At 47.8% G+C, this 20,531-nt stretch overlaps 2 protein-coding genes across 2 annotated transcripts in view; one reads left to right on the top strand and one right to left on the bottom strand.

Annotated features, from left to right (window-relative positions):
• Positions 1–4,856: 4,856 nt before the first annotated feature.
• DUSP4 (dual specificity phosphatase 4) lies at positions 4,857–10,784 on the top strand. The gene is made up of 4 exons (XM_065837925.2): positions 4,857–5,352; positions 8,247–8,383; positions 8,764–8,983; positions 9,208–10,784. The coding sequence occupies exons 1-4, from the start codon at positions 4,956–4,958 to the stop codon at positions 9,591–9,593; spliced, it is 1,140 nt and encodes a 379-aa protein (XP_065693997.1). The 5' UTR covers positions 4,857–4,955; the 3' UTR covers positions 9,594–10,784.
• A 75-nt stretch (positions 10,785–10,859) lies between these two features.
• The window catches only part of TNKS (tankyrase), a 138,425-nt gene continuing 128,753 nt past the window's right edge, over positions 10,860–20,531 (bottom strand). Inside the window, exons 24-27 of the mRNA XM_065837978.2 lie at positions 19,721–19,826; positions 18,687–18,873; positions 17,790–17,946; positions 10,860–15,956 (exon numbers count right to left, since the gene is read on the bottom strand). Of these exons, the coding sequence (XP_065694050.1) occupies positions 15,870–15,956; positions 17,790–17,946; positions 18,687–18,873; positions 19,721–19,826 (537 nt within the window). The 3' untranslated portion in view covers positions 10,860–15,869. The remainder of the gene's footprint in view (positions 15,957–17,789; positions 17,947–18,686; positions 18,874–19,720; positions 19,827–20,531) is intronic.

Genomic DNA, 20,531 nt, shown 5'->3' with positions numbered 1-20,531 from the left:
CAAATCTTCAGCCAAAGATATTAGTCTAATCCCCATAGCACTTGAAATTTTGGGATTCAGGGACCCATGTGCTTATTTTATCCACCTCATTTATACATTTGCTTTATAATCTGTGGTTGTAATAACGTGATCACAGACCACGTGCATCCTGACACCTGGCATGGGGAAAGCTTCAGGGCTTTTGGAGAAGGCAGGAGAGTGAGGGGATGGGCACAGGGTACTGATGAGGTCTGACAGCTGCCACAGCACCGCAGTTGTATCAAAAATGACAAAATGTCAAGGAGAGCTCAGGCAGAATCTTACATCAGGAAGCAGCTGACTGATGTGGCTCAACCTTGTATGCCAAGGGTATGTAGAAACGTTCAGCAATGACCCTGCATCCAACCGGCCACCACTCACACTGAGCCATGTGCGGGAAGATGCTGAGCCCAGGGGACAGCCAGGCTGGCTCTGGACCTGCTGGATCCTTCATCAGGGCTGGTCTCTGGGTTCTGGTGATGCTGAGGGGCAGGTCTGGCATGTCTGTGGGATCATAAGCCTCCTCAGTCCTTCAGAGCCAGGGTGACACATCACATCCATAGGTGCTTACCCACCACCCAGACCTAGGGGTGCTGCCAGCAGCTGACCTCCAAACCCTGCAGTTTGTGTCCCTCCATGCCTCCCCCCAGAATCAACCAGGTGAAAAAGAAACAGCTCAGGGATTGTGCAGAGAGAGCTTCTCTGTTTCCACAAGGCAGCATTCAGGCCAGTTGCCGAACACATCCCCCATACACCAGCCCAAATTAACTGCCTGAGCTAACCATCTATCAGAAGCCATAGATCCTCTTAAAAACCATGTTCACTGAGTATCCTGGACCAGACATTATGTTTTTCACTCAGTGTGGTTGGAGTCCTACTGACTTTTACAGGCAGAGATGAGGCAGTGGCAAAAGGCAAGGGGAGGGAGAAAGGAAATAAAATCTGCAGCAGAAAACAGCATGGGCCACTTTGCATCCTGCTGATTTGAGCAGGTCCTGCCCTGATCACATTTGCATGGGTGCAAACCATCTGCAGCTGTTGGGATATGTGGAGCACTTCATCACTGTTCTGAAGAAGAGCTGCTTTTCCATCTCCTAGTCTAGATCAGCCCAGTGATTAGTCTCCTATCTGGTGATTTATAGCTGATTTCCCCATGACTATGAACTCTCGCTCTATCTGCTATTGCGTGGCAAAGGCAATAGATTATTTGTCCTTCTTGAGATAAAATCTGTAGGGCAGTTCACTGGAGCAGGGATTATAAACTGAAGCCTCAGCAGAGAGCGGAGGAAGCAGACCTGGCAAAGCTCCTGGCATTATTCATGTGCTGTCAGAGGCTTTCAGGCCGGTGTGTGAGGCTTTGGGGCTTGAGGCAGCAAAGACTCTGGTAGTGTTCAAGCATGTGCTGCAGCTACTTGCAGCCTGATGTGAAGGAGCACGGATGGGAAGGGAGGAATGCTTCAGCCCAGCCTGAGTCAGGTCCCCTTCCCTGGCTCCATTGCCTCCTGCACCAAGCACCATGCTGCTGAAAAGCCCTGGGAAATCCTCTGCTGAAAACAAGTCCTGGATGAGCTGCTCTGGTGACAGCCCACCAAGAGCTGCATTTTATCTGGATGCCTTGAAGGGCAGGGTGACGATTTGAGATGATTGCTGAAATCTGCTGCTGTGGCCTTGAGTTCAAAATAAAACCATGTCTGGGGCAATGTGAAGCTTTGTCATGAGAAGCCAGTGCAGGAGGGATATAGGTGGGTCCAAATTGCTACCTGCACTCAGGTACCCCCTTCGCTCTCAAGCTGTCCTGTGCTTGGCAAGGTGCTGCTCTGGAGCTCAGGTTGTTCACGTGCTTTTGCAGCTGAGGGGTTAGAAAGCACTGGAAATTAGCATTCTCCCTTCCTCCACCTTCTCAGCCAACCTTGCATAATTTTTCCTTTAGCATCCCTAGACAGGTTTGTTACATTTCCCCACCATTAATATGCAAATATGCCCTAGAGGAAAAGAGAGCCTGAATTTATTAACCTGAATCTGTTAACTCTTTCACTGCTGCACTGCCCTTTGCAGAGAGGAGGATGCTTTCCTCAGCATGGAAAGGAGAAGCATAAGGTTCTGGCATGAAGATGGGAGGGAACAATGACCCCGTGGCACTCTGGGAAGGCTGAGTTTTGTGGGTAAGCACAGCCTTGCAAGTTTTTAAGACCTGGATTCTGCCTTTCATTTCTGCCAAAGGCTTCCTGCACATGCCAGGGTAAATAACTTCGTCCTTGGGCTGGGAGCTGCTGGGGGAAGGTGGCAGCATCCTTACACTGCAACCTCTGCCCCGTGCCGAGAGCTACAGCTCTGCACTTTGTCCATCTGCAGCCACACAGCCAGCTGACCGGGAGGACAGCAGGAATCAAGCTCTTGGGAAAACCCTAGCATAACAAAATCCTAGCCTGTGTTCCAACCCCAGTGGCATGGAGGCAGGCACGTCTGCCGAGTAGCTGTGACCTGCAGTGTGATACAGCATGCCAGGATCCCATGTATATGCACTGGGGACAGGAGCTGGGAGGAGCAGGGCTGGGAAAGCTTGGAGGAGGCCACAGAGCTCAGCAGCTTAACCGGCTGCCCACAGCAGCCATTGCCCACCCAGAGGGACTCATGCCTCAGCATTTCCCCAGACAGGAAAAGCATTTAGATAGCCAAACAAATTGATATCTATTGGCAAATTTACAGCTTTGCTCTAATTTGGTTTTCACTGCCATAGTGAGATGAAGTGTAAATTCCTTTTCCTTAATTCAAGGTACATATTGACATTTAATCATCCAAATATGCACCTTTTTTGACAATTCATTTCCCTCCAGCCTCCTTCCACATTTGCCTCTTCTGGCCACAGCCCTAAAAAAGATGATTCTTTGACTCTGTTATGAAGGAAATTAATGTATTTTGCTCTCTCTTTTATTTTGATTCTCTCTTTTCCAGGAGGGTATATTTCAGTTTGTGCCATATGGATGCTGTTTGACAGGAATATTCACTTTCATGCTTCACTAGGTTTGCAACATCAGGATATGAAGCTGTATGGCTTTCTCCCATCCCTCCCCCTTTCCCCAATCCTTTCTATCTCCCCTGCCCCTCCCCACCCCAGGTAACTGTGCTGCTTCTTTGCCTTGTGGCTTCTGCCTTGCAAGCTTTTCTGTCACCTCTTGGTTGCCCCAATGTAACAGCTCCACAGACAAAATTAACTGGATTTCCTTTTGAGCTAAGTGCAGTGAGGGAGATCCCTGGTTTCCTCCAGTACGGTATCCTGACTTGGTCTGATTTGGGCACTCTGACCTTTGGGTTCCGTTTCTTCACTGCCATCCCCACCATGGTATCAGCTCCAGACATGACCAGCCAGAAGCACAGCCATGAGAATGGCTGGTGTGTGTGTGCAATGGCAGTTCCAGCAGCCTGTCTGGGTGCAGTTTATTTTCCAGGAGGAGGATAATTTTTAATTAGTTTGAAATCAGACTCTCAGATTGAGATTTTTGATCTCTGACAGCATTCTCTAAAGGAAGAAGGCATGTCACTGGCCAGTCAGAGTCTGCTTTACTTCAGTAGAAAGAGTTTCATCATTTTTTTTGTGTGTGTCTGATACAGGTTGGAATGAGAAAAAAATAGCCTTCTACCCCTGTTGTATTAGGCAACAGCCTCAAAACCACGGAGTGGGGTGTATTACACAAACGGTAGTTATGTTTCCCCCATAGCTCATCTGAGTCGGTTTGGCTGGTAAAGGATTGGTGCAGCACACAACAGCCAGGGGTGCAAGAATCAAGCTGACACAGATGAAGGGGAAAATCTGGCAGCAGGCAGAAAGCAGAGTGTGGGGGAGAGGCAGGAACAGGAGGCAGGAGTGTCACTGGCTGTAGGCCTCAAACGTGAGTGGTAGGCTGGATTCCTCCCAGGTAGGCACACAGAGCAAAGTCTTACCCTGCCTTGCCCAAATAAACAGCTACTGGGCATGCAGGGAGGGGAAGTCAAGCTGCCTGTCCAAGTGCTGCCCTCTGTGGAAAGAAATGACTGGGGCAGATGGTCTTGGATAACCTCTGGGCCATTAACCTCACACTATATCTGTGTCTACATCAAAGTAGCTGAGTGCCTTCGGGCCTCTGCAGCACACTCACGTGGGTCTGAAGGTCTGTTTGCCAGAAACACCTTGAGCATTGTTGCTGGTGTTGGGGTTTGTGTCTTTGCTTTAGTTTGAGAGTAGCCCAGAAGCAGACTTCTGGATGAAATGAGTGCTTGACATTTATGTGTTGGTTATGGGAAAGACCCTCTTGGGGTGTCTTCAGACCTGTGAATTTGCTTCTCTGGCGTTTAGCCAAAAATGGTGTTCCTCCATGTGAAGAATTGGATTGGAGAGCCTTCCACGGGGTTGCTTCTCAGACAGGGTGCTGTGGTGTTTTTAAGGCTCTGCAGCTAATAAGCTGTCATTTTCTGTCAGGGTGTGCCGGGGGGACTGTGTGTGTGTGCTCCACCGCGTGCGTGTGTACATCTGTGCGCCCTGCAGGGTGGCGCGTGTGTGTGTGCCCAGCGGTGCGTGTGCACGCACGTGTGCCCCGCAGCGCGTGTGACCCGGAGGGGGTCCTGGCGGGGTGACACGGCGCACGGGCAGAGCTGCCCCGTGCTCCGCGGTGACAAAGGCACGGCGCCGCCCGCCCGCCCCTCTCCCCCATTCACAAACCCAGGAGAACATGGCCGGCTGGCGGAGAGCCCGGATTTTTTTCTTGTGAATGGAGGCGGTGACGTCGCGGGCTCCCGCCTCCCGTCCATTCATGCGGCCCCGGCGCGGGATGAATGGGCGGGGCGGGGCGAAGGGGCGGGGGCGCGCGCCGGCCGCCGGCGGGTAGTAAAGGCTGCGCCGCGCGCGCGGGGGTGTGTGAGCGGCAGCGGGCACCGGTCGCAGGGTCCTGCCGCCTCCGCCCGCCATGGTGGCCACCGAGGGGCTGCGGGAGATGGAGGGCAGCGCGCTGCGGCGCCTGGTGTGCCGCGACGAGGCCGCCCCGGCCGGCGGCCCCGGGCGCTGCCTGGTGCTGGACTGCCGGCCCTTCCTGGCGCACAGCGCCGGCCACATCCGCGGGGCGCTCAACGTGCGCTGCAACACGATCGTGCGGCGGCGGGCCAAGGGGGCGGTGAGCCTGGAGCAGATCCTGCCGGCCGAGGGCGAGGTGCGGGCGCGGCTGCGGGCCGGGCTGTACGCCGCCGTGGTGGTGTACGACGAGCGCAGCCCCCGCGCCGAGGCCCTGCGCGAGGACAGCACCGTGGCGCTCGTGGTGCGCGCGCTCCGCCGCGACACGGCGCGCGCGGACATCCGCCTCCTGGCAGGTACGGGGTGGGGGGGGACCCGGGCGGGGGTGGGACCCGGCGGCGGGCGGCCCCGAGCCCGGGGAGCGGGGCCCGGCCTCGCCCCGCGCCGGGCCTGCCGCTCCTGCTCTTGAAGTTGGGAGGCGGGTAGGGGGTGTTGTGGGTGCTGCGCTTGGGGGACGCCCCCAGCGAGGCGGTGCGGCTGTGGTCCCGGAGGAGGGTTCTGGGACAGCGGGCGGGGGGCGCCGGGAGAAACGCGGTCGGAGGCACCAGCGGAGCGAGCGGTGGGGCGGGTCTGGGCCTCCGCGTGGGACCCGGCGGGGGCTGGACTGGCACGGAGACCCCGGGGGCTGAGGTGCAAACCCAGCGGCACAAGCCGCTCTCATTGAAAGCGGGGCGGGGAGGTCCCCTCTCTTTGTTTCAGTTCATCCCCAACCGCACAGAGCAGATAAGGTATTCGTGCGAAACCAAATACCTGGTGTCACAGATGCCCCGTTGCAGTGGGCAGAACACCCTGCGCTGCTTCTGTGCTGCTTCCCGACTACAGCAGCGACCAGGGCTTTCCCCCACCATGGTCTCAGCGTCGGCTTGTATTAAATGAGATGCTGCGAACAGCTGAACCTGCTGGTTCTGAGAATTGCCATGAGATGATTTAGGGGAGGGGAATGCACAGCTGGGGTTCCTGAATGAGCTCTGTGGGGTTTTTTCTTTTTTGTTTACAGCCTGAGAGTTAATTTATTCTTTGGTTTACTTACAGCAGGGGTGAGGATGTGTATGCAGAGAAACAAATCCATTAAGAGGCTTGATAGATGGAGGAGCTGGTGCTTCTCTTTTACTAAGCAGTAAAAACAGCAGGAGCTGTTCCAAGGATGCAATATGATGCACTGCTGTGGGAGTCCCTGTACAGCAAGGGCTCGCTTGGGAACATGCCCTTGGGTCCTTAGCCATGAGCTGTCAGGGTGCCTGGAGCTGCACATGTGGCAGGAAACACTGCTGTGCTTCAAGGGTGGCCCTTATCAGTTGAGGGCTTCTGGTACCCCTGTGGTTCTCATGAGAAGTTGTTCGGGGTTTCCAATCTTTCCTTTGTAAGAAACAGGCTCTTAGAGAGTCCGTCTTGACACTCGAGATCTATTCTTCACTTGCCACAGAGCTACTAAAATGATTGAGCTTGCTCTGATTTCACAAGAGCTGTGCTAACCCAGTGCTGTGTATATCCACATGCAGATTTGTTGGGTGCAGGTCACGATGAAGACCCAGATCTATTTTGTGCATATCAGACTGCTGCCAGATGCCCTGTGAAACAGCCTGGCTGGATGTTGCTTGGTGATGGGTGCCCATGCAGCGTGGTTCCTGTGCTGGGCAGGGCCTGCACATGCAAGCCAGGAGCTGCACACCACTGGATGGAACTGCTGAATGTGGCACTTGCCTGAACGGGCATTAGGTCTGATGAGATACATCAAAGAGAAACATCTTTGTTTGAAAGGGTCGCTTTACCCATTTCTGTATGTCACCCCGCACAGCTTCTCCTTCTCAGGATGATGTGATGGCCACTGGTGTGGGATGTGGTAAATCCAGGGAGTTTAGGATCAAACCTCCTGAAGATGTCTAACAGAGATGCTTGTTTTTGGTTGCTCCTCCAAATCGAACCAGTAGGATTGCAAAGGAATGTCAGGCCACAGAAACCCAGCCTCTGCAAACTGTCCTGCTCATGTGGGAGGGACAATGCAAATTCAGTGATGCATATGCATATTTCTGCTTCAAGGTACTTGAGCCCTTCCTTGTGAAAGGGGAGGAAACCGTAAAGAACAGCGAGACGCTGGCAATATAGGTCTCTAGCTGCCTAGGGATTCCTGGGCTGCTTTGCTGGAGACGCTTGCGCCCACTGGTCTTTTGAACATCCAGCCTTGTTCGGGAGACTCAGAGCTAAAGCTGGATGATGACTATGTGTCCTGCTGTGTGTTCTCTGGCAAGCCCAAATCTACAGGTCCTGCAGTTGGGGGTAGTCTTCAGGAGCTGTCGTGGGAGTCAGGGCTTGGTCTAGCTAGATTCCTGTGGTGATAGTAAAATACCTGATTTGTGTTGGTTTTAGGTTCAAGGTCAGACTCTATGAGCATGTCAGGGTTATTGATTTGATTTGAATGAGAGAAGAAGGAAATATCACCAGAGGTGTTTATTTGAAGCCAACACTGCAGTTCTCCCCTCCTGGGAAGTTAAAGGTGTTTCGTCTTGTTTTGGATGCTGTTAAGAAGCTCTGCGGTCAGTTTGCTTATCCCCTTGGCAGCAGGTCAAAGGAGCTCTTTCACAGTGTGCTCACCACCATTTTCTGCTGGCACCTGTGTCCTTGAGAGCCAGTGGACACCTCTCTCTGGCTTTGCTTTGGGGCTAGTTTCAGGGTATGTCACCAGTGTCAGGGCTTCCCTGGCATGATATTTTAGGAGCTCTGGGATAGAGGGTCAGGCTGGGAAAGTGGGAGACCTCCCTGTGCTTTGTGGCAGGTTGCCGTGTCTGGGAAGGTTGGGAACTGAACAGCCTTTAGCCTGGGAGCAGCTTTTCCCAATGAAGTCAGAGGATGCTGGCAACAAGTTCTCTGTCATTTCAGAGAGCAACCTTGGCCTTGGTCTGGGGTTTTGGGTGGTGGTTTGCAGGGGACTAAACCCTGGACCTGAGACTTTGGGTAGCCAAGAGCATTGCAGAGTTCTTGGAGCTCTGGCTCCGAGGGAGTGGTGGGGCCTCCAGGGTTGCCCTCTTGCTGCCAGGAGCCTAGTTGCTCATCCTGGGGCAGGAGACTACTCCATCACTGTAGCATCATCTAGTGGCGAAGGGTACAGCAAGACCTGTCCTTCAGCTCTGGATGTGCTATTCTGCAGTGCTGTGAATGGAGCCTGGGATAACGCTTTTTGCCTCTCTTCTTGCAGGCGGTTATGAGCGTTTCTCCTCAGAGTTCCCTGAATTCTGTGCAAAAACCAAGTCCCTGAGCAATGTGTCACCCTCCACCAGCACTGAGCCCCTGGATTTTGGCTGTGGTTCCTGTGGGACCCCTCTTCATGACCAGGTATGTCTAGAAGCCCACTGCTCAGCTATTTTCACTGCTCTTTCCAGCACTGCAACCTGGTCCTGCTGGAGTCTCTGTGCTCCCTCAGCTCTGGCCAGCAGAGCCACAGCCCTGCTCCCTCTCCTGTTGTGGGAGAGCATGGTGGTCCTCCTGATCACAGGGTGTTTCTGCTCCCTGGGTACCGGTTGAGCCCAAATCCCGTTAACCACACCTGCCTGTTCCTGAATGGAATGAAGAGAGGGAGGAATGATTTTGGTTTAACACCTCAGAAAGGCTGTTGAAGCCTCTGCTTCCTATTGGGGCCTCCAAGCCATCTGGATATGTGTCCTGCCTACTGCTGTCCCCTGGTCACCCCCGTATCTTGTTTTTCTCTGTGACAGGGTGGTCCTGTGGAAATCCTTCCCTTCCTCTACCTTGGCAGTGCCTACCACGCTGCCCGGCGGGACATGCTTGATGCTCTGGGCATCACGGCCCTGCTAAACGTCTCCTCAGACTGCCCCAACCACTTCGAGGGGCACTTCCAGTACAAGTGTATCCCCGTGGAGGACAACCACAAAGCTGACATCAGCTCCTGGTTCATGGAGGCAATCGAGTACATTGGTGAGTGCCTGTGCAGAGATGATGTGTCCATGTGTGTTTCACCATGGGGGGAGGTTCCTGCCTCAAAGACCCAGAAACCTTAGTTCAGAGGGAACTGGGGTCCAGAAGAGTTCAGGCCATTCGTTGCAGCGGTGGGAGGTAGCTCAGCCACCACTTGCAGGTTTGGCAAGAGTTGGGCTTTTTTGGAAGGGCATTGGTCTGACATTTCATCCCGTTTCCTCCAGACTCAGTGAAGGAGTGTTGTGGCCGGGTCCTTGTCCACTGCCAGGCTGGTATCTCCCGCTCTGCCACCATCTGCTTGGCTTATCTGATGATGAAGAAGCGTGTCAAGCTGGAGGAGGCCTTTGAGTTTGTCAAGCAGCGCCGAAGTATCATCTCACCTAACTTCAGCTTCATGGGGCAGCTGCTGCAGTTTGAGTCGCAGGTGTTGGCCACTTCATGTGCAGTGGAAGCTGTCAGCCCCTCGGGGACGCTGCGGGAGCGGGGCAAGTCCACCTCCACTCCCACCTCCCCGTTTGTCTTCAGCTTCCCAGTTTCTGTCGGTGTCCATGCCACCCCCAGCAGCCTCCCGTATCTGCACAGCCCCATCACCACATCACCCAGCTGTTAGCTTAGGGGCTGAGGCCAGGCAGATAGTACTAGCCGTGGAGGTGACTGTGGAGCCCTGTGATATTAAGCAATAGTGCCGGACACTGCCATTCACCCTGGACTCAAAGTGTTTTTCGTAGAGAAATTTCTTACCTCATCTTGGTTTTTTTTTTTTTTGCTTTTTATGTTTTGAAAGCATGAAAGTTGTAAAAGCCACAAACCCTGACATTGTCCAGGCTCCTTGGGGGATGAAAAAAAAATAGTATACTGGGTTTCAAGTGCCTGGTCTTCATCTCTTTCCATCCCTATTTTATTGTCTTGTTTTTCTTAAACGAAGATACACCTTCCCCCTATTTCTGCCCCTAGCTCATTTGGGTTGAAAAGGCAGCATTCTCTCTTTGTGCTGCAGTTTCCCCCCTGCCCTTGCAAGAAGAGACACAAGTGTGTGTCACAGGTGCTGCTCACCTGAATCAGTGACACTTGGTGAGGAGCTGAGCTGCAGGCAGGAGTGGTAGCACAGGGCTGCCTGCAGTCAACCTCAGCCCAACCAGTGCTGGAGGAGCCAACACGGGCTGAATCACCAGCTGAGCCTGTTCCTGAGGGGGAGAGCAACCTCTGTGGCTTGGAGGGGGTGATGCAGTCCTAAATAGCTCTTCTCTTGCATCTGTGGATCTCTGGTTCCTGCAAAACTTAGGTCCAATCTCCCATGGCTTGGAGAAAGACAGGGTGGGGGCAGCAGTCTGGTCTTTTGATTACTCTGTTTTGTTTCCTCCACACCTGTCCCACTGCTGCTCTTGTTCCAGAAGGAGCAGTCTGGGATCTGGCTGGGCTGTTGTGGAGAAACAGCCAGGTGGAGGAGAGGCTGGCCCAGAGATGTCATTCACCCATCCAGCACAGTCAGACTTCTTCCACCTCATGACAGGCCCTTTTCCACCTGAGCTGGGTCTTGCTCACCTGTGCAACATGGCTGCAGCTTTTGGTCCAAGACTAGAAAATGCCTCAGCTTCAACCCACCTGGAGCCTTATTTCTCACCAGACTCCTTCCCTTGAGCCCAGTCCAACACACAAGATGCCTGTGTGAGTGATGTACATATGTATGGTTTCGTGTGTGGTGGGTTTTTTTTTTTTTTTTTTAGAAATTAACTTTTTATTTATTTCCTGAGGGAGGGAGAAAAATTGTTTGGAGAAAATAAAAATAAACCTGTTTTCAACAGTTGTGGCTGGAGCAGGTTTGTCCTAAGAGCAAGACTGACTAGCAGTTTGTACAAACACTCAGCTTTCATAGAGCAACTGTTAAAAATGTATTTATTGAATTTTAAACTATTACAAGTATTGCAGATCAGACATTTAGCCAAGCACATTTATAGATCAAACTCAGTTATTACAGAGATGTTACCTTAAGTCCACCATGTAGGTAGGCTGAGAACCTGCCTATTGTCTTCTTGGAGAGAGAGGGTAAAGGAGGAAATAAATAAATGATATCCCAGCTCCAGGTAATTAGCAACCAAGAGAGGAAACATACAGGGCTAGTTATGAGAACAAGTTATAGAAAAATAGGTCTAAAACCTCAACCCCCAGGTATGTTGCCATTTGGGTTGGCAAAGAAAGCAATTAGGAATGAAGATGCACAAGCTTATGGGACTGTGACACAGAAAAATCCCCATTTCAATTTCCAAAGCTGAAGCAAGTTCTGCAGATGTTAAGAGGAAAGTGTCAAAATTACCTTGTAATACAGAGACACTAATCAAACTACTTTAGTAATTAACGGAACCAACACCAAAACTTGTCACCAACAGGTTCTGTAAGACAGAAATAGAGATAATCAAAGCCAGTCAGATTACACAACCTGCCAGGCAGACATGTTAGTGTCATGGGAAATGCACCTGTGTTTTGTGCTCCCTACTGACTCACGGGCTCCTCCACCTTACTGCGCAAGTTCCCACGTGTGCTGTGCCCTGATCCTCTCTAGGTTGCACATCTAGTTGTGTTCAGCAGGGAACACTGCCACTCCATCCCTGTGCATGTGTCCCGCCTCAAAGACCAGGAGTGTGCTCTAACCTGTGCCAAAGCCACCACCTCCCATCACCACTGGATTCAAGGCTGTGGAGCCTCACAGGGCACTCCCTGTCACTGGCTAGAGGGGACTCTACTTCCCCACGTCTTCCCCAGCAGCTCTGCAGCATAGCTTGACATGAATTAAATACGCAGTAGATGCATCTCCTCTTAAATTTCTGAGTTAGATTTTCTGTGGCGCAGTAGCATGGAAAGGAAAAAATCCCAATAAAAATAAATTTGCGCATTTACGGAACTTCAGCTTCTGAGAATGATTAGCAATGTTCCAACTAATCTGTTTTGTGGTTGGAGCCTTCCTTTTTCCCAGTCTTTTGGAAAAGAAAAACTGTTCTGGGTAGTTTCTGTTAACAGTCCTATGTGAAAATTCCAGGTAGTGCGTACCGTGCAGGACCTCTGACTTCACTGCAGGGATGCAGGAGACTTTTTTGAGAAGATTTGCCACTAAGTAGTTCCCGCAGGCTGCGCACACAGTGGCATGATGTGTTGGCGTCCCTCAGCACCTCATGCATTCATGGGGAGAAGTCTCCGCTAACCTACAAGGAGGTGGTTTCCAGAACCACGGAAGCGTCCTCCATAAGCTACTTGTTTCTCACATGCCTCTTCTGTGTCTGCTGCTCACCAAAGCCTGCAGTGCAGAACATTTTGCAAGGCTGTTTGCTTCAGTGCAGAATTCTGTTTTTCGGTATTCCGTTATCAACAAAGAAAGTACAAAAGTTTGCAGGCAAGATAAAATCCTGCTGCATAATGCAGTGGGATTCAATTGCATCACGTGCAAACATTCGAAACAGAGGTTAGAAAACACATTGCTCATTCCTTGGACTATAGACCAATAGTGACTGCAAAATGGTGGAAATAGTAACAGAGGTTTCTAACAGTCTCTGTGGAGCTGGAATCAAAATAGACTGATAGATAAAAATAGGGATGAGAAAATTAGATACACCTTATTAAGGTATTTTAATCCTAGCAGAAGTTTTATTGACAGCATTCAGACTGCAAAGGCACCCTGCACTAGGTACCCAAATCATCTGTCTCATGGAAACAGTTTCAGCAATGGAGAGCAAAACCCTCCCTTCTTTGCTACATGGTGAAGTTTCCTTCTGTTTTGCCTATTAAGGTCCTGTCACAAACTGCAGAGATGTTTCAAAATGCTGCCTCTCAAAGGGACACGGACAAAAATCAGTGGGCCTGAGAGACAACCATCCTTTCCTCAGCAGACACCATGTTCTGTCCCAGTAGGAACAGCTCTTTCTGGAGCCACTGCGAGGTGTCCAGCAGGCTCCCACGCCAATGAGGTGGCTTAGCCCAGCATGTTCTTGCATCCTCAGCTCCTACCTTGCCACAGCTGGTGACCCAAGGCTGCAAATGAGTATCCATTGTCAGGGGACTGCCTTTCTCAGGAAGTCAAAAACTTCATTTCTCAGGAGGCAGCAGCTGCCTGGTTATAAGGGCAGGCTGTTTTTAAGGTCTCATTCTCTAGAAATAGGAAGCATCAAGTTAACTCCCTCAGATAAAGCAGCAGCATCTGTACCATGAACAACCTGCAGCTCTGCTACCCAAATCATGAGCAGCCTTTCCATGGGTAACTTTGATGGACAGATCCTCACTTTGTTTTAAATTGTAAGAGAAGCCAGAACAATATACACCAGGAGGGGCAGATATTACTCCTGCATGGGTTTCTGCAACACCCAGATGCATCATCAGGCCTGGGTACTCCCCCATCTGGCCACAAACAGATACAAGATCACATCATTACGAGACAAAAACCACTGCAAAATTATTTCCTCACACAGCACCTTTACTCTGCACAGAATATCAGATACTGGACAGTATTTTTATCTTCTAGAAGTTTAAGGCTGCAGAAGAAATCCAGAGTAGCCATTAGCTCAATCAGCACACAGGAAACAACAAGCAAGAACAGAATCTGGTGCAGGCTTGGTGGGGTTTTTGGTTTTAGGTTTGTTCTTGTTTTTGAAAGATGTAAAGCTTTTAACTTCCACACCCACATCAAACATTTTGCTTACCTAAGCAGCACAACTGTTTTACCATTTAAAACTATGTCTAACTGGGGATGGTGAGCACTCACTCTCCACACTATCTGAAACCCTAGTGTAGATAGGCACATACCTTCACTCCATTATTAACTAAGTTATAAACAAACCCCAAACTTAAATGATGAATACAAAGCTTCAAAGCCTAGTGGTGATCTTTGCAATCCTAACACTATTAAACAAGTAGCCAAAATACAAGCACCCAGTTTTATCAATGAAATTTGATTAAAAGGACAACTAGGCTGGAGTCTGGCTTGGACTTCAAAGCTACAGATTCAAGTAGATCACAAAATGAAGCAAGAACTGTGTATCCACTGCCAGCTTAAGAAAAATAAAATGCAAAGTTCAAGATCTGTTGGAATATTGCTATTTCTAAGGTTTTCTTTAGAGATATTACAAACAGATGGTTTGCAGGTAGCCAGATTGCATCACATGACTGATTTTACAGTGGGTGAAGTTCCTCTGTGAGGATAACTTACTTCAACATTGATGTCTCAATGTTAAAAATTAAAATTCTGTGTCTTAATGCTGAAAGTGAAAAGCTCTTCAGGTTTACATTTGTTTTATCCAAAAATGTCAACAAAATCCTACTTGTGGGGAGCACATATATTTTTGTGAACTAAAAGCACACTATTCTGTAATTTCCTTGCTTTAAGGCGATAAAACCTGAACGCATGAACTGGATCATCAGATACTAAACAGTGCTGGTTGACAGAGAAAAGTAGTGTGTTGTGTTCAAAAGAATAGTACTTCTCCAGTCGTTACATGCTCAACACTGAAGCACATCTCCTGGTATTAATTGTTAAGAAAAAAATTAACACAGTTTGATTTCCAGCCTTCTCTGAAGTTGTAAATCCAACACAAAAAAGGAATCTGTTTCTACTTTTTTTAAATGCTTATCCTCCACGAGGGGGACTTTTGAAATTGTTTGATGCTGTGCTATGCAATGTTTAAAAATAACTTTCTCCTACCCAGTGAAATAAACCTGGGAACTTTCAGAGAAAGGGATTAGAGTGAATAAATCCCAGCTTTGTTCTCTGGTATACCTGTAAACAAATCCACTTGTCAACTGATGTTTTAAAACTTCATTTTCAACAAAATGTAAAATCTATATTTAAAAGCACTATTATTTTTGTAAATACCTTACGCTCTGCAACTGTGATGTCACACATAAAGACGTGACACAAAACTGCTACAATACACCCTCCCTTACTGGTTTGAAACTCATCTCCCAGGTCTCATATTACAGAGGGACATGAACCAGATACACCCTCCTGCATGAAACCTTCTGGCTTTTCACCCATATCTCCAAGCAAAACTGTAACTGCCACTGTAACTGGAGAACATTTCACAAACTGCAAGTACTTATTAGGAGCCTTATAAAATGTTCTTTCAGACATGCCAGCAGAGGGCATTGATCTGTGCTTCATGAAGTCTTTCCAAGCACAAGGGCTGGTTTTACCCTTGCGAACACTTCCAGGGCTTCTCCCAGAAAACTCAGACAAAGCAGCCAACTGACATTTGTTTCCACTCTAAAGTTACCCTCACTCATATTATTGTTTGCTCAGAAGCATGCTAAAAAAGCCTATATTGAAGAACTGGACCTAGCCACTTCTCAGGTGAAATTCATATTGCATTGTTAATGATTTTAGTCAAATCGACTTTGTGCAAAATATCTTTAAGAAGGTTTCGGCTCAACTTCAGAATACAAAAGGAAAATAAATAGTTGACTAGGATCTCTTGAAAACATAAAATGAATGGTGTACGCTGAAACAAAAAGTATTGGGCTTATACGCAATTTATCTGCAAATAAAATAACTAGAATAGTAGTGTCTGAAATTTTAGCATGTGAGATGGCATTGATAAAATTTCCATTTGCACAATAATGTTCCCAAAGTCTAGATCAAAGTATTATTTTACACATGGTAACTGCAGAGACTAGGAGCCTGAGATATATTATTAAAAGGCAGTCCCTTGTAAACTTTCCTCAGAAGGAACAGTAGCAGTTGAGTATGCAAGAGTTACTCATATCGTATTCGTCAAGACAGCAATGCTTTATAAAAGACATACAGCTTATTTCCAGGTTGTTAAGGATTTTATATGATACTAATTTTCTGAAACATGTATCCATCCAGCCCGAGATCGAAGTCACATCCTTCTTCACTGGTCTGTAGCTACTAGGTCTTTTGCTCTGCTGCTGTTGCTGTCTGTGAGGGAGCTTCTGGTTTCACAATCTGGTACGTAATGAGGTATTCTGGGTATGCCTGAAAGTAAAGTCAAGAAAAAAAAAAACATTGCTTTATGCCAAGGTATGCTCAGCAAGCTCACATTTCGGATTTCACTAAATGGTGATCAGGAAGGACAGTGCAAGAATCAGCTTTATGTTTGCAGAGTACAAAAGGAAAAGCAGGTTTTAAACCTAGCCAGCACTAAGTGGGAACTGCTCACTGTAGTTAATACCTTCATTAAAACACTAGTAGAAAGACATTTCGTCCATGCAGACACTGCCAGAAATTGTGAGCGCAACAGGAACACACAATCAGAGCTACTTGCCTTGTTAGCTAATCCTACAGATCAGCCAATGTCTGTAAGTTATTAACAAATCTCAGATGACCGATGCAGTCTGACCCTAAAATGCTCACTGAGTTGCTGTATGACCTGCTTTTACTGGCAGTAAAATAACTTGGCACACCCAAAGCCCGAAACCCAGGCATCTGTCCAGCGTTTTCTCAAGAGAGCTGGTAGGAGGGTCAGTCCCAGAACAAAGGTGAAGCTGCCGGAAGGCTGGGCCCCTTTCAGAGGAACCTAGAAAGATGAGAGGAGGCTGGGCCAACAGAAGCCTCATGATACCCAGCAAGGGCAAATGCACCTGGCATGAACTAATTCCTTATAACACTGCAGGATGGGAAGCAGCTCTGCTGAAAAGATGCTGTGTGCACTTGTGTGACAGCAAGCCGAAGAAAAATCAGCAATGTGTCCTGTCAGCAATAAAGGCTACCGGCACACTGTGGTGCATCGACAGCAGCGCAGCCACTCAACTGTTTATTCAGTACTCACTAGACCACATCTAGACAACCACATACAACTTTTGGGACCTCCAATACAAGAAAGATGCCAACAAGCCGGAGCCGTGTTCAGCAAAGGACCAGTAAGTGAAATAGTCAGGGGAGTGAGCACAGGACAAACAAGAAGAGGCTGACGGAGATGGGCTTGCTCAGTCCAGAAGAGGGAAAGCTTTGTGGGCCCTCACAGCAATCTTCTATCACAGATGAAGGCTACTAAGAAGACAGAGCCAGATTATTTTCTGAGCTGCACAGCAGGAAAATGAGATTAATAAAGCAAGGGAGGTTCCTATTGGATACAAAGAACATATATTTTGATCTGACGATAATTAAACAATGGAACAAACTGCTGAGAGGGGCTGTGAAACACCATTCTTCAAGGCCTTAGAGACCTGGCTGGTCAAAAAAAGCCCTCAACAGTCTGGTCTGAATTCAGTGTGAACAAGAGGCTGGCCTAGGTGATCTCCTCAAGGTTCCTTCCAACCTGAATTTATTATATAACCTTGGAGTCATTCAGAGTAGTAAGCAAACCACTTTTCTAGAGTAAGGGCCTAGCTAAGTTATTCAGATTAAAAATCAGCTCCCAGAGATTGCTACGCTACTTCAGTTGCCACTTAAGAGTAGTCTCTGGCAGATAGGGACACTGTCGCTGCTGGGAATCTACAGGTAAAAAGCCCAGATTCCTCCTTAGCTATAAGAGTCCCAGAAATGCACACGTTCTTGTTAAGTAATGCCAGTAAAATGCAATGGGAGAACCAGTGCCTACTGAGAGAAACTACAACTCTTAACAGACTCTAGCAGTGCTACACAGGAGGAATTAGGCAATTCTGCATGGTGTAAATCAGAGCAGCTCAGTCGGTAGGAGTAGCGTTTGCTGGCTTGATACAGTTTGCTGTTCATTTCCACATTTAAATGAAAAAAAAATATCTAATCAACCAGGTTATCACAGCACAGCTGGTATGGAAACCAGTCACACCCCCTCTCCAGCTCCAAGCTCTGCTCTTCCACAAACGCAGACCCTGTTACCCCACATACTTGTTCTCCTCTATAGATAACATATTCAGCGTATGCGAGTCCATTCACGCTTGGCCGGCCGATAACAGAATGGTGCCCTGGTGGGGCATGAGCCATTTTCATTGTGCTGAACTGAAGAAAAGATTTTCCAAGGGTCACTCTACAGAAGAGCATTTGTCTAAAAGGAAAAAACATAATTTTAAAATATCTTACTAGGAGTAGTATGCTTCTAAAATAATTTCCGACTTTTGATTTTATTTTGTTATAATTAATTTTTCAAGGTTCTTTTGAGAAACACTTTTAGAAACTGATTCTAAGGCTGTATAAAACCTTGTCACAAAAAAATTTTGTTGACACAGAAGGGAGAACACACACTTTGTTTAGCCCTCTCATGAAGGCCTGTTCTAGTTCATTTTATATAAAACTGTTCAAAGAAATCAGCTCTCTCTGTGTTTCTACCAGCAGGTATGGACAGGTGCCAAATTGCAAAAAGCACACTAATTTGCTCCAGTACAAAACAAAGTCCTGTTCACTACTTCCAATATTATCTGATCTGCTCTACAACACTGTACTGCTGACCACCACTTTGCACTGCACTTTTGTTCTGAGAGTGTCTGGAGTTTAATTGCTATTTTCCCCTGACACTTCATTTTCAAACTTGCTGTTTCAAGCCACTTTCCTGAGCCACAATTCACTTTGATTTATACTCACTGTGTGCTCAGATGTAATTTTTGACCTTTCTGTGGGACTCACTGCATTTATACCCTTTTTTGTTCAGCCTTGACAAACGGAAAACTGCATTTTTCCTACCATGACCAAGGTCAAGTGTTTATTCTTTCCCCGCAATTCATCCTGTGCCAGGACTGTAAAAAACAGGACAGCCAGAGTTACATATAGAGAACTCTGCTGGACTCATACCTGTGGCAAATGTAACAGGACCTGTCTTTGTGTGTGGGACAGCCTGTTCCTCCCCCTATCCCATACACATATTGGTTGCTTTTTGAGGAATTCTCAGCAAAGTAAATTCCAGCTCCAAACATTCCTCCTATGTATGCATGCCTTTCATCAAATCCTTTGTGGATGATAGCATTAATAAAAGGAGACCCTAGAACAGAATGACACAAAACAATGTATTACACATACTTGTTAAGTTCTATAGTAATACAGGACTTGAGAGGAGCTTCTCTGCTCCAAATAATCATTAAATACGAGAAAGTGGCTCAGTCAGCTGGAAGGGGGTGATACCCAGCAGGATACCATGATATGTGGTATTTATTGCTATATAACAGAATCCCACGTGTGACTCATTTCTTACTCATTTCACAGATCTCATTAAATGGCTTTCCCCCCACTCACATTCCAGCACAATTTATCTTGTCAGTGCACACCTTCTCCAGCAGTCAGTACGGGTTAAGATGAGACAAGATGTCACAACGATCATACCCAAAACCAATTTCCTATGCAGCATCAAAGAAGTATCTAGGGCAGGAGGACCCTCAGGCAACTGTCATTTTTAGGCACTTCTGGATGCTTCCAGAGAACATCTTGCTGAGACTCATGGCTGGTTTTGATTCTTTTCCCTGATGGTTGCCTGAAGCGCCAGGGTAAAACACTTCTACTGTGTGCTGCTCCTCTCTTTTAGAAGATACTCTGTCATTCTCACAGCAACGTAACACCCTCCCAGAAGCTTTACTGGAAATGACTAAGATATGGCTTAGCAAAAAACCTTTTTTTTTTTTTTTTTTTTTAAGTATTTTTTATCTAGCGTAGTTTTACAGATTGCAGTAACCACACAGACTAAGTCCACCACCTCCACACCCCTGCATTTCTAGTGTAGAAAAACAATTACTGTACAGGATGGTGACACAGCAACATTAACACTTTGCCTGTGGGTCCCTGCAAGCTTTTTTTTTTTTAATACCAGTACATACAAATAGAGATCACTTCCTTACCGTGAAACAACATGCGCTCATTGTGATGATTATGATTCTCCTCTGAGACCTCCTTCTGTCTATGACAGAATCTCTCCCGCAACTTCTTGTTCACGACCTTTTGAATCTGCAGTGGTACAACAGGTGCAACCATGCTTGAATTGTAATTGAAATGGAATATAGATTCACAGAGTTTGCATAAATTCGACGGGGAAACTGAGAGTAAGACATATGAATGGAATAAAGAAACCCCATGGATGTTCTGCACACTTGTCTTTCAAACAGGTCAGTAGCACAGGCTTACAGATGGTTAAACTCTAGTGAAAGTGCAGCCTCAGTTCTCAGGTTTAGGGAAGCCTTTCAGGCCTCTTCACTCAGCTTGTAATACCACCAAAAACTACAAGCTGCCTGAGACTCCTTCCCTCTCTGCTTTGACTTCTGTTGAACAATATGGGCTAGCTTTTTGAAGCTTGCTGTCTGGCTTAGGTTGAGTTTTAGTGAAAAGAAACAGCTTTTGAGGAAAGAAATTAGGAGATGTGCTATTCAATCTATCTTGAGATATCGTTCCAGCCACGTGCTCTAATACCACTGAGGTTTCTGTAAAGGACTTCACCTTTGCTTGGGAATAGGACAGAAGCAGAGTTTGCTTAAGTATGTATGATCTACTGGGCCAAGTTGCAAAGGTTCTGCGCAGGCTCATTTTTCAAACAGACAGACAGCATGGGGCTGCTGGAGCTCAGGAACTGAGTTGTGTTTTGATTTCCTCTATTTCCTCCTCCCCCCAAAAAGGAACCAGACAGCGTACTTTCCCTCAGAAAGACAACATTCCATT

This window comes from Patagioenas fasciata, chromosome 4 (assembly GCF_037038585.1).
Source record: "Patagioenas fasciata isolate bPatFas1 chromosome 4, bPatFas1.hap1, whole genome shotgun sequence".
NCBI classification, from domain to species: domain Eukaryota; kingdom Metazoa; phylum Chordata; class Aves; order Columbiformes; family Columbidae; genus Patagioenas; species Patagioenas fasciata.
The sequence above is the reverse complement of the archived record's forward strand: the minus strand, read 5'-3'. Positions and strand labels throughout refer to the sequence as shown.

What these genes read in the sequence shown, in the direction of transcription:
- DUSP4 (XM_065837925.2), top strand. Translation starts at nt 4,956, where the DNA reads ATGGTGGCCACCGAGGGGCTGCGGGAGATGGAGGGCAGCGCGCTGCGG. An exon ending in GGACATCCGCCTCCTGGCAG is followed by an intron (nt 5,353 to 8,246) that starts GTACGGGGTGGG and finishes CTCTTCTTGCAG; the next exon opens with GCGGTTATGAGCGTTTCTCC. An exon ending in GGACCCCTCTTCATGACCAG is followed by an intron (nt 8,384 to 8,763) that starts GTATGTCTAGAA and finishes TCTCTGTGACAG; the next exon opens with GGTGGTCCTGTGGAAATCCT.